The sequence below is a fragment of the Panicum virgatum genome, chromosome 5K (assembly GCF_016808335.1).
Source record: "Panicum virgatum strain AP13 chromosome 5K, P.virgatum_v5, whole genome shotgun sequence".
Lineage (NCBI taxonomy): Eukaryota > Viridiplantae > Streptophyta > Magnoliopsida > Poales > Poaceae > Panicum > Panicum virgatum.
The window spans coordinates 13,949,936-13,962,871 of NC_053140.1; the positions used below are offsets into that span (position 1 = coordinate 13,949,936).

Sequence of the window (12,936 nt, forward strand, 5' to 3'; positions counted from 1 at the left end):
ATCGTCAGTTCCAACAAATTCAGAACTCCTTTTCGCCAAGGATTCCAAACTCGTTTTTTAAAAGTTAGTATATAACTTCTAATAAGTGGATATTGAAGTGATTTCAGATCCATACAGTTGGACAATTCGTACTCAAACAGCAATTCTAAGGATGTAAGTTGGTGACCATATGTGCACTTTTAATTCTTTTTAGTTTAAATGTTTGTACCGCTTCTCTAAAATAATATTTTATTTAAAAAAATTAACACAAATATCTACACTATAGAGGATTGAATGTGCACCTAAAGGTTACTAATTTGCACATTTAAGCAATTTCATAAAATATGAGTAACTTTATTAATCTATAATGAAATCTAAGACTTGTAGTTCATTCGTTCCAAATGGTAGATTATTTTAATTTTTAAAATTTATAGATTTTGTAACATATAGATATAACCTATATCTAAATATCTAGAAATGTACTAGAAGAAAGGGACTACTTTTAAAGTTGTATCCTAGGACCCTAAACAATTTTAATCTCGACTATATTTTGAATAAAATTAATCTAATTTTTTTACTTGGTGTCAATAATTGGTGGTGAGATCAAGTGGCAAAAACTTTATTAAAAATGATAGTTCACACCAGACACAATTTCACAAGCATAGTATGTTTTAAGAGTTTCAGGCACTAGCATAAAAAGAGAAGTGTCGTCAATTTAGCTAAATGAGACATCTACTTGAAGAGCGCTCTCACGTTAGACATCCAGTGAATCCCTTATCCATTTGCCCCAACTCCCTTATCCTTTTTGCGACAAAAATCCCTCATCTTCATGAACCCACCTCTCCCGCTCCGTTCTACCATCGGCCTCCATCCTCCCGCCTCCACGCCTGCACTATCCTATCTGAACGAGCTCCCCCACTTCCAACCCTCCCAACTGGCCTCCTCCACCACTATGATGGGTGGCACCATATCCGTCCACTGTTCCACCCACAACCCACCACAGCTGCTAGGCAGGCGGCTTCCCGACATTCCCTTTATAACCGATATCTATTAATCTCTTCTCCAACCTGTAATCATAATCCAAACTAGGGGTGGAATCGAGCCGAGCCTCGACCGTTTTCGAGCTTTCTTCGAAATCAATATATTCGTATTTATTATAGTCTCCCGCATTGTTTGATATGCAACTTCAAATCGAGCATAACGAGCCGAGCCGAGCCGAGCCTGCCAAAATTGACTTTTGTTCCAAATCAACTAATCTTTATTTTAAAAAAAGAACGAACGTAATCGGAGCAATTTTGAAACGAGCCACCGAGCCAGCTTAACGAGCTTTTTTTCCAGCCCTAATCCAAACCCAACCTGAAAACCTAACCCGATTGGAGCTCGTTAGAGTTGGGTTCGTCGCCGGAGAAGAAGAGATCAGCAGAGTTGGAGTCATCAACAGAGAAGAATTCACTGAAGTTGCCAATGTGATTTGTTATTTTTTCTTAGATTTGGTTCTTCTCTGTTCTTTTTCCATTTTTGTCTTTCTATATCCACTCATTTTTCTAATATAGTATCGGGAGGGCTCTTGTGAATGAAAGGTAAAAAATTGAGAGCCCTCTGGATTTAGATTTTTCATTTAGTTAAAGAGCACTAAACTGAGTATAGCTTAGTTTGTAAGACTTCTTGTGTCGGGACCTGTCTGTTCGGGTTCGAGTTCTTGACTCGGCAATATTATTTGTATTTTTCTAATTCCATCTATTTTTTTAATCTATTTAAAAATTTAACCACACTATTTTTTCAATGGTAGGCAATTTGGTCATCAACACCAAGAAACATATGGTGACTTCGTTAATCGCAAGATCTGTATACTCAACGTTTTAGAAGTGCTAATAGGGGTAGTGTTCTGTGCATATACCGATAAAAGCAAATGTGCGTATGTTGATATGAGCATCTGGATCTAGACTCTGTTTCAAAAAAATAAAGATTTTTAAAGGGAGAAATTAATGGCCATTTTATAGGAAAAAACATCTTGTAATAGATCATGGTAGACACTATATCTCTTCTCTATCTCTATACTATAAAAGTTGAAACAATTGAAATTTTTTCTCACCAAGATTAGGCTCACCGTACCCCTCACGGAGGTCCCACTTGTCAGGCCAAAGGTTTGACAAAAAAGGGTGTAGACCCACGAAACTGATAGAAGAAAAATGTTTTCACCAAAATTCTAACACTTTTTACACCAAGCATTTATCTACCCATCTCTTGTATCCGCATATTAATTTTCTTTGTCACACACTCTACTTTCCTTTTCATGCACTCACCCATAATTCGTGTTGTTATTTATTTTGGAAGGATAATAATTGACATCATTGTTTTATGGAAGAAAAAGAAAGACATGTATTATTTTTGGAATAAAAAATTGACATTATTGCTCGATGGAAAGGAAATTAAATACGTGCATCTCCGCTAGTGTTGCAATAAAATATGATTGATCTATTAAATCTTAAATTTGGTATACCTTTATTTTGGTTCTATTATTGAAACTATATTTTAAAAATCCGAGCAACATATTTGTGGGGATATATTGATACAGTGTGCGATTCCAGTTAAACAATCAGTTACACAAACGTGTCGAACCAAACCAAACCCCCTACCACCGCTGAGGGGTACTTCTTTCGTCCCAAAAAAAAAACACAACTCTCGCTTCTCGAGAAATCAAATAATTTCAAGTTTGACCAAATCTATACAAAAATTTACTAACATATATGTTACCAAATAAATATTTAGTATGAACATATATAACATGATTAATGTAATAGTATATATTTTATAACATAAATATTAATATTATTTTATATAAATTTAATCAAATTTAAAATATTTGACTTTTCGAGCAGCTAGTTTTTTTTTTTTGGATGGAGTATCGGCCGGCCCAGGCATCGTGCCGAACCAAACCAAAACCCGACCGCGGCGGGGGCTTATCCGCACTCCGACCGTGCCGCGCCCCCTCAGCTCAGCTCGCTCCCCTCCAGGCTCCCGCACTGCCGTGCCGCCTCGCCATGGAGGCCGCCGCCGCCGCCGCCTTGTCCCCTCCCCGCGTAGCCCTCGACGCGCGCGCGCTCTTCTCCCCTCCCCGCTCCCTCCCCGCCTCGCCCTCATCGCAGCTCCGCCTCGCCGCCCGCCCGCGCGCGCTCGCCGCCGCCAGGCCGCGGTTCCTGAGCCCCCACCGAGACCCCGCCGCCGACGGCGGCCGCGGCGCCAGGGATGTCGTCGCGATGGTACGGCCCACGCTGCGCGTGCCCGAGCGCCGGCGAGCGGATTTCGGTGCGCCTGGAGTGGGCTGACGCCTAAAATGGTGTCTCTGCTGTCGCCTGCAGGTGGTGCCGTTCCTGAGGGGGACCGCGTGGGAGCAGCCGCCGCCGGATTTGGCGTCGTTCCTGTACAAGAACCGGATCGTGTACCTGGGGATGTGCCTCGTGCCGTCGGTCACGGAGCTCATGCTCGCCGAGTTCCTCTACCTCCAGTACGACGACGCCGAGAAGCCCATCTACCTGTACATCAACTCCACTGGCACCACCAAGGTTCGAAGCTGCTGCTGGGTCACCTTCCCTTTGATTTCCTCGTAGCATGTCGATTGTTACTTGTTTATAGAGAATGAGTGCAGACTTGTGGCTCCAAAAACTTTCCTCTAGGCTTAAATTGGGCATGCCAATTTAGTTTAGCTTGTGGAGTTTCTGTTCTTCAGCCCTTAGCTAGATGAGAGTTTTGTTCAGCTATGGAAATCTATTTATACACGAGTTGTCTAAATTTTGTTGTACAATCTTCTCTCTAACAATTACAGATTATAATTCTTGCTCTAGTTTCAATCTTCATACCATTCTAATGTGTGTATCTTCCTCCTTATTCAGAATGGTGAGAAGTTAGGTTATGAGACAGAAGCTCTTGCAGTATATGATGCTATGAGGTCAGCTTTGACATATGTACTTATTCTCTTTTCTTTTCCTTGCAAACCTATGACTACCCCTAATCCCCCTTGAAATGATTTCACTTGGCTGATGCTTTGCACATGTTCTCTGATGTGAACTTATATATGATAGTTAGCTCATTATAAGAAATATGCATATTTTTCACTTGGCTGATGCTTTGCACATGTTCTCTGATGTGAACTTATATATGATAGTTAGCTCATTATAAGAAATATGCATATTTTTGTGGCTGCAAGCAGATGGCCTGTAAAACGTTGAGACCATTCAAACATTTTATCTTCCATGTCAATCGTTGCTCTTTACTATGAGCCAACGACAGATATCTAAGTCCACACCACTACCTATTTTCACATCCCATGCGGCCATGCCTACTTACCAACTGGCCCCACTAGAAACCAGTCTCTGCTCAAACAGTAGAACACTTCGCCAAGTTCGTGTTGATGTATGCATATAACTTACTTTGCCCATAAACAAGTATGTTTCAGCCCTCTGATATTATCCCATTGGGACCATACACAAAGATCCATGGTTGATGATTCAGGTTATTAAATTTCTTCTGTTATATTAGCCAAGTTATAACATGGGAAAATTGAATGTGTGCCACTATTCGTAGCCCCTAATTTGTGTATGCTACTAAAGAAAAATCGAGTTGGCATCAATGCCATTGATAAATATGAGATCGAACTGCTGTCTACCACCGCTTTGGCATTCTATGAGCTGCAGTCATGTTGGGAAAATTAAAATAATTGAAAAATGAGAGAGAAAAATGTAAAGTCAGAAATGCCCTCCTGATCTCTCCTGCTTTCTTGTACTCCTGGTTTTATTCGAGATCATCAGTGCAACAGGCTCCTCCGAAGCCAATATCCGCTCTGGCTGGTGAGTCCTCCTAGATCATCAGTGCAACAGGCTCCTCCGAAGCCAATATCCGCTCTGGCTGGCGAGTCCTCCTTATCTTCCTCCAGCCGTCATGCCTCTCTCTCACACATTGTCAATGCCATGTCACTTGTCACTGGCCTCCCCCATGACACTAGGATCTGGCCGCAAGGCTTGCATGAGAGAGGCCAGCAGAGTTGAAGAGAAGGGCAGTGTTGACACAATTTCACTATCAACTTGCAGTGTTGTCTTTTTGTTAAATTTGGATGGTGTTAGTACCCCATCTCAAGCCAGTGGTATTCTCAACTGCCATGTTAGCAAACCAGTGGGCATTGGCAATGATGCTATCTCTGTTTTCTTTTTAATGTTATACATGCAATTGGAAAGTGAACATGTGGAATCTGTGCAAATATCCCCTTGCGTCTAGTCAGTGTGCCTTCTCAACTAATTCTTAACATTCATTATTTACTTTTAATCTGCTAATTTCTCATTTATGGATGCACAAATGTTCCATTGCTAATGCCAGTTCTCATTCCATGGAGCACTAATCTCCCTATCCTAGTGTAGGTATGTAAAAGTTCCAATTTTCACTCTCTGTGTCGGTAATGCATGGGGAGAAGCTGCTTTGCTCTTAGCTGCTGGTGCTAAAGGTAACCGCGCTGCACTTCCATCCTCGACGATAATGATAAAACAGGTCATTTCCTTTTCTATTGATGTTTATACATTCTAATTTCTTTGTTAAATGAATCTAATGCACATGGTACACAACTGATAAGATTCGTTAACAGAATGTCTTACGATCTTACACTTACTCCCAGACCATGCTGCACTTGCACATACTTCTTTGTTTACGAACATACAAAACTGTGTCCAATATCATTGACATTTACTTGTTAAAAATGATAGACTAGATTATCTTACCACTGTGATTTGTAATGTGCAGCCGATTGGTCGTTTTCAAGGTCAGGCAACAGATGTTGACATTGCAAGAAAAGAGATCAGAAATGTCAAGATAGAAATGGTATTTTTCCATCTCTTGTAGAGATAATGAATTGATGACCATTTGGGCTGGCATACTTTAGGCTGCTCTCGGCTGAAGCTGATCAAGCCAGAGGCAGCAGTCCAGCAGCCCAAGGCAGCCGTCCAGCAGCCTAAAGTGGTGCAGTCGAACGGAGTGCATACGATGATTTTAAAGTGATCAGAATTAGCTTATCTTTCTTGTTTCTAGTGTTTACTGCTCCAGTTCATTAATGTAGGATAGGAACATACAGAGTTGTGCAATCCCAAACTATTTCTTCCGTTCAGTGGTGATCATAAGATCTATTGCGGAAAAAGAAAATAACCATGCCACTATTGTTAATATGGTGATCAAACTTTCAAGTCTTGAAGTAACTCCTTTCAGTTTCCTAATGTAGGCAGTTCACACCAAAACAAAAACACTAGTTTTCACTGCATTTCACTTGCAGTATTTTTCATTTTTAGGCTTTTAGCTATCAACCACAATTCGCTTGTGAAATTTGCTTACCTGGAAGTTATCTTATGCCAAGCCCTTCCTATGTAGTGAGTAGTGACCATAATCATGGAGAACAGTACATGTGTCTAATGTTATGTAAACCAGAACCACTTCTCAACCCTAATGTCAGTACAAACTTGGACCTTCACATCTAGTCTTGATATACAGCCTTGGATGCCTTGCACTGGAAAGAAAATCTCAATCCTGTGGCTTATTTGTTTCCTTGCATTAAACTAAGTTATTTTGTGATAGTTCCCCATGAAGAGCTGAGGAGGCAAGCTGTTTCTTCGAGTGTAGAATTTACTGCCTGACTTTGTGTTCAGGTTAAGCTGCTGGCAAGGCACATTGGTAAACCAGCAGAAGAGATCGCTCGGGATATCAGACGGCCTAAATACTTCAGCCCCAGTGAAGCTGTGGAATATGGCATCATTGACAAGGTAAACAATCTAAGAGCGAATCAAAAGAAACCACCTGATTTAATAACTAATAGTAATCTCCATGTTCTACAGGTGATATACAACGAGAAAATCCAGGAAGACGGCGGTGTCGTGTCAGAACTCAAAAGATCAAATTTGATATAGTGTTCTTTTTAACAAGTAGAGACATTTTTGTAAGTTTAGTGGCGACATGCGTTTGTGTATTGGTGAGTAGCTGCCATTCATTAGCTGGCCATAGAGCACATATAACTGGATAGCCAATGCAAAGCACAAGCGTTTCCTTGAACCTTACTATTTCAACCGGTACTGCCCTTGACCGGCTGCCCCAATAGGCGTGCTGATTGGTGAATTTCAACTCTTGGACTTAACCAAGTTGCTCTCTTCCCCAAAATGTGCCAGCAAATCAGAACGGGACGAAGAACGCAAAGGTGCAGCCGTGCAGGGACAATGGGATGGACCAGGCCACTTCGAACTTTGGTCTTGATCTGGGTATGGCCGGGTAGGGCCAGGACTGGACAAAACCCATGACATAAATAATGAAATTATTGATTTGTCTACTTTAATATCGTGCAGTTTGAGAGTGATTGTGGTGGAAGCATGTTAGTTTTTTTGAAAATATAGCCCCTCTGGTATAAACACATGCTTTTTGATATGTTGTTTGTGTACTATAGATTCATATCTATCTATACTATAAGAATTCATGAGAATTGAAATAATTTTTACCAAGATTAGTCTTCATATTCACCTCACAAACCACCATTTTGAGACTCATATGTATCTATCTATACTATAAGGATTCATAAGAATTAAAACAATTTTCACTAAGATTAGCTTTCATACTCATCTTACAAACCACTATTTTGAGACTCACATGTAAGCTAAAAAAATTTGACAGGAAGGGCGGGTTTCTCCTCTGCCACTCCGTGATTCCTCCATGGCTCCCTGCAATCACGCATAGGCATCCTCGCAGCGTCGTGACGCCTGCCGCCGGTATGGTGCATCCTGTCGCCTCCCATCCGGCCCCCACTCGGCGCCAGCGCGGCCGTCGGCGCTGCTGCTACCCCCTGCCTCCCCACCCCGTGCCCCTCTGCGAGGAGGACGATGACGCCCGGCACCTCCCCACCCCGACGCTCCTCCCCCACTTCCCCTCCCCGGCGCCCCTCCTCTTTCCTTCCCCGTCGCGCCGTGCCCCGCGGGTCCTCCTCGACGCTGATGCCGTTGCCGCCGCCACCGCGACGTCCTCGGGGTCCTCCTCGCCGTTGTCGTCGCCGAAGCCGATGGCCGCCGCGCCGCGCCCCGCCCCGCCCCGCGGGCTCGTCCTCGCCGTCGCCATCGGTCGCCGCGCCGGCTTGCGATGCAGCTTCTATTGCGACGACGCCCTGTACCAAGCCACCGAGGGCCAGCAAGGATTGTGCGTGCCTCTCTCTCTCTCTCTCTCTCTCTCTCTCTCTCTCTCTCTCTCTCTCTCTCTCTCTCGGTGGCGTGTGATGCTTGGTCGTAGCGGAGGCTGGGTTAATCTTATTGTATGGCCTCTGACGAATTGAAAGTTCGGTGTAACTGATGCAGATCGCGGCGCCGTGCTTTGTGTTTACTGTTTCATGGATATCCTGATTAGCTCTGTGTACTTAGTGTAGATTTTTTATTTGATTCATGAACCTTGAAACCATGGCATTGTCAGTTAATCAATATAGTGATGGTGCAGACTGCAGAAGGATAGTTTGTTGGCATGACTTGACTGATAATACTGATTGACCATGCTTTCTTGTAGGATACCATGGAATGGAAAGCAAGATGTTTTGATTGACAGGTAACCAACTTTTCCTGATTATAATATATCATTTGTAAAAACATGAAAATGAAATTAATATCCTTTGTCTTAATGAGAAGATTTGATGGTCGTGCTCTACTTGATTTCATCCGAGACCCGAGCTCTCGTCCTTTTCGAGTCCAAGAAAAGTCTGAAGAAGAGGAAGATTTAGAGGAATTTGTTAATTTTGAACGTTATCGGGGTTTGATTAAGCACCGTCGTCAGGATGTTGGTACCTTTTTGGTATCTCTTCCATTACTGTAGTACAAAATTTTCTTGTGTCATAAGTTGAAACTTAAATTCACTTGCAGAGTAACGCTGTCATCAACTTCCTTAGCTCTATTCTGGATAAGACCCTGAGGAGTACAGTTGCCTTGCTTGCTCCTCGTGGATGTGGTAAATCAGCAGCCCTTGGTCTTGCCATTGCTGGAGCTATAGCAGGTAAAGTTAACCTGTTGAAATCCATTGTTTAGTTCAATGCGCTATATTATTAGTTCTAACCATTTGATTTCTTAGGTATTTAAATATATTTGTCACCGCTCCAAGTCCAGAGAACTTAAAGACGTTGTTTGACTTCGTCTGCAAGGGAATAAATGCATTGGAGTACAAGGTGCTTTTCTATTATCTGCTTTTGGCGTTAAAGTGTGACCACATGTTAAAAATACTTCATTTTTCCTCTTTCAGGAGCATTTGCATTATGATGTGGTGAAGAGTGCAAATCCGGAACTCAAGAAAGCAACGATTCAAATAAATGTATATAAACAACATTCATACAATCGAGGTAAATACTTGATTGCTGCCAACCCGATCATTTCAGTTTGATAGTCATATTTGGAGCTATTTGGAGCATCCAGTGTGATGCTTCTTGCTGAAGCTCACTTCTTGAGAGGTTGGAGGTTGACTTCAGCACATGTATACAAAAAGAATCTTAGCCTTCATGTGAAACTGCAGGAGTCGGGCTTCATTTTTTTGCTTAGTCTCTTTTCCTTAGAGAGTGCAAAAAATAATTACTTCTCAAGAAGCCATCAATCATAACTGAGCAAGAGAAGTGCACATTTTTAATTAGTGAGATGATGATCATAATAGGCTATACTTGAGGTCGTTATTAATTGTAGGAGAAAGGCAAAGAATAATCAACACAAGCTTATGCAATTGATCAGATGGTTAGGTTTGAACATATGCTGTGGTGGGTGGATCTAGAACAGGAAGCAATTGATGCATTTTTGCTACTATAAAATATTAATATTTATTCTTTGGTTCCTTGCTGTTTGGTGGAGAGGTTTCACTATGCTTTCTTTATTCATTTGGCAATTGATAATGTAAAAGAATGCCTGCACCATCTTATTGTTTTTTTATGGCCTCGACCTCTCATGCTTCGATGTGTCCGCCGCCCTCGATCAGGTGAGCTACCCGTTTAGCCTAAGAAACTATATACTGCTTTTTTTCTCCAAGTCTCTCGATTGGACCGGTAATTTTTGGAGGCTGGCCGTCATTGCATCGATTTCGACAAACGCAGCTATTGCTTCTCATCAGATTTTTCACCGATTTGGCTTGCCTGATAGGATTGCGTGGGCATGGTGGCTCCTAAAGTACGTGGAGGAAGCAGAGTTTGGCCCGGACACTGGCGTCAACACGACGTTCCTCATCGGGTCACTGGTGTCGAAATTGGATGCTCTATCAGGTCAGATGATTAACCATCGTGTGTTGTGCGTGGGAGAGTCGTGTAAATGGATGACCAAGGACAAAGAGAGTGCATTGGTGCTGCTTTCTGAAGCGAAGCTCGGTCGCATCGCATAGGGCAGTATGCATATATTGGACTTATGGATTCCGGACTGTAAACAGCACGGCCGTCCCAGCTTTGCCCTCCCAGGTATTTATGGTTTTGCTTCCTTCAGTTCGTTTATAGAGAAAATGGTTCCCCATTCCTGAAATGAATTTTCAATAGGAGTACCCACCTGGGATAACTAACTCTTGTACCAATGAAGAGTAAGACATTACACCCATTCTGCACAACTAATCTCGTGGTAGTAGGAGCAACCAATGGTGCTGGTGAATATATGTATTCTGATGTTTTCGCTTGTGGGGATGATCTACATTTAGATCCTGGATGCAGCTCTCAGGTTCATGCAGAGGTAAGAGCAATTTCATCAGTGTGTTTCTTGGAGAATTGTTCTCCCATTTTTATGCCTACAAAATTTTATACCTATATGTACTTGCTGATGAAAATCCTCCATGGATCTCTCAACACATGCATTCAGTCATTGGAAAAGTTTCTGAATAACTCAACTTATTTGCCTAACATGATCTATGTTACAGCCTAACTCAAGAACACCAGGCTATAAAAATAGTCTGTAGCAGTTGAAAGTAATATATGTAATGCTTGGTTGCCAGCAAACATTTATCTTAAATTTCCAGAGGCAAAAATATTAGCAAAACTAGGACATATCTTGTACAAACTTAATATATTTTGATATTCTTTTATATATGTTCCTGCTGATTGTATGGAACTTACTATTAGGAGTCAGGGAAGAAACATATGTTATTTCATTCAGATTTTGGGATTAAGACGTTTCCTAATGTGACCTTAATTCCAACTATTGACAATTCTTACATGAGTCATTTTTCATACCGAACTATTTTGATGAAAATGATGTGAAATTTGCTCTACGTCGCGCGGCCACTCCGAAAGGTGGGCTGCCATTGCTCCGTGCAGCATCGATACAAGGTGGGGCCGGCCGTCGACCCGCGAGGCGTCGATGGGACGTAGAGCAAATTTTGTAAGTGATTCTCTATTTCTTTTGTGGCATAATTTAGCTGGGGCCTCTCAGCTGCACAGAGAAGGGCTTTTACCCATTGATTGATCAATCCTGGAATGTACGTTAAGGATGGAATAATCTGAGGTATACAACTTTTCTTGAAAAGATTGAAATAATCCTATGGTTTTGCATGTTGTTTTGTCTTCTCTTTTACTGCAATCATATTGTGAGCCTTTTTCTCAAGGATTGCAAAATAAAAAGGATTATTTCCCTAATCATTGTCTTTTGATGCTCACTGCCTTGTATTGAAAATTTCAAGTGTCCCTTTTTATCTGCCACCAGAAGCATTAGAGAATTATCTTTTGCATACGTTAGGATTTCTGTTGATCTATAGTGATGCTCCAAGGTTAAAATCTAGAGGATATCATCATCATTTAGGGTTATGGTATTAGTAGCTGAGTAGTTGGAAACCTATTTTTGTACCTCTTTTTTCTGGAAAATGAGAGCTGCCCTGATTCCCAGCATGGCAGTGCATCTCAACCTTTTCTTTTTACTGATTTGATGTTGTTGGTGAGTTGTTTCGCCGCCACCTGGGCGCATTGACAATGAGTTTTTTCTCAAATCTCTGGAACATCAATTAGTTGCTTGATTTTTCTTATTGATATGGTGTTGAAGGGAAATTAGTACATACACGTAGAAGCAAAATGAGCAGCTACAATTGTAACTTGCACAGGCTGTTGTTTGCTTGCATTTGCTGTAGGTGGCAGATGGTGGCAAGCAAGGCTTTCACTTTCACCAAGAAGTTGCAAATCCTGTATGTTGCCATGGTTTGTGAATCAGATATTATTCATTCTTACTGATATTCAAAACTTAAGAGGATCAATTTGGAATATGTCCCATTGTTCACTTATTAGATGTCAGTTTTGTTTTTGGGGGCTCTTTACCCCCCTTTTCGTTCTTCTTAATATATTGATGTGCAGTTCTCCTGCGCATTCGAAAAAAATAATAATATAGCACCACTCAAGTTTTTATTCTTTGGTGTTGGTGGTTTTATTTTGTTGCAATTCTGATCAAGACTTTCCTTTCCCAAGCCTCTAGCTATGGCCTCATTTGCCTTCACTGACTAAGAGAACCAAAAAGTACTAAATTTGAGGTACTTTGATTGGCTAATACCATGCCAGCTAAAAGCCTGAAATGTGAACTTTTATTTTTGAAGCAATAATTTTTACTGATTTGGGTGTATGATGTTCAGTCTACCATTGGTAATGCTATTTTTTTGTGTCATCACAACAACAGCAAAGCCTTTTGTTTTTGTGCCAGTGATGATTTAAAAAAGAATCTTTGATGAGAGCTGCAATGATTTCTGAATCCTAACCAGGCTTGAGTTGTCAAGTCAAAAACTAAATGCTTATTTGTCATTTTAGTTAAAACTTTTGCCATCAGTTGCCTATGATTACATCTGATTGAAGTGGAGCATGAATGCTCATTTTATTGTTAAGCATATCAGATAGTGCCCAGACACTATCTGGTATGTTTGATTTTCTCTGATTCATTCCAAATTGCTTTCTTCCCTTCATATCGTACAAGAGAAATATAGGCCGAA

General features: G+C 41.4%; 2 protein-coding genes across 2 annotated transcripts; both read left to right on the forward strand.

Annotated features, from left to right (window-relative positions):
* Positions 1-2,921: 2,921 nt before the first annotated feature.
* Positions 2,922-7,333, forward strand: LOC120706511 (ATP-dependent Clp protease proteolytic subunit-related protein 4, chloroplastic-like). Its single transcript, XM_039991186.1, has 7 exons — positions 2,922-3,239; positions 3,339-3,542; positions 3,870-3,925; positions 5,388-5,514; positions 5,764-5,841; positions 6,657-6,770; positions 6,843-7,333. Exons 1-7 carry the CDS (start codon positions 3,021-3,023, stop codon positions 6,912-6,914), a joined length of 870 nt encoding a protein of 289 aa, XP_039847120.1. The 5' UTR covers positions 2,922-3,020; the 3' UTR covers positions 6,915-7,333.
* Positions 7,334-7,632: 299 nt separating this feature from the next.
* Positions 7,633-9,018, forward strand: LOC120706512 (splicing factor, suppressor of white-apricot homolog). The gene is made up of 4 exons (XM_039991187.1): positions 7,633-8,181; positions 8,539-8,577; positions 8,658-8,809; positions 8,889-9,018. Exons 1-4 carry the CDS (start codon positions 7,763-7,765, stop codon positions 8,891-8,893), a joined length of 615 nt encoding a protein of 204 aa, XP_039847121.1. The 5' UTR covers positions 7,633-7,762; the 3' UTR covers positions 8,894-9,018.
* Positions 9,019-12,936: the final 3,918 nt, after the last annotated feature.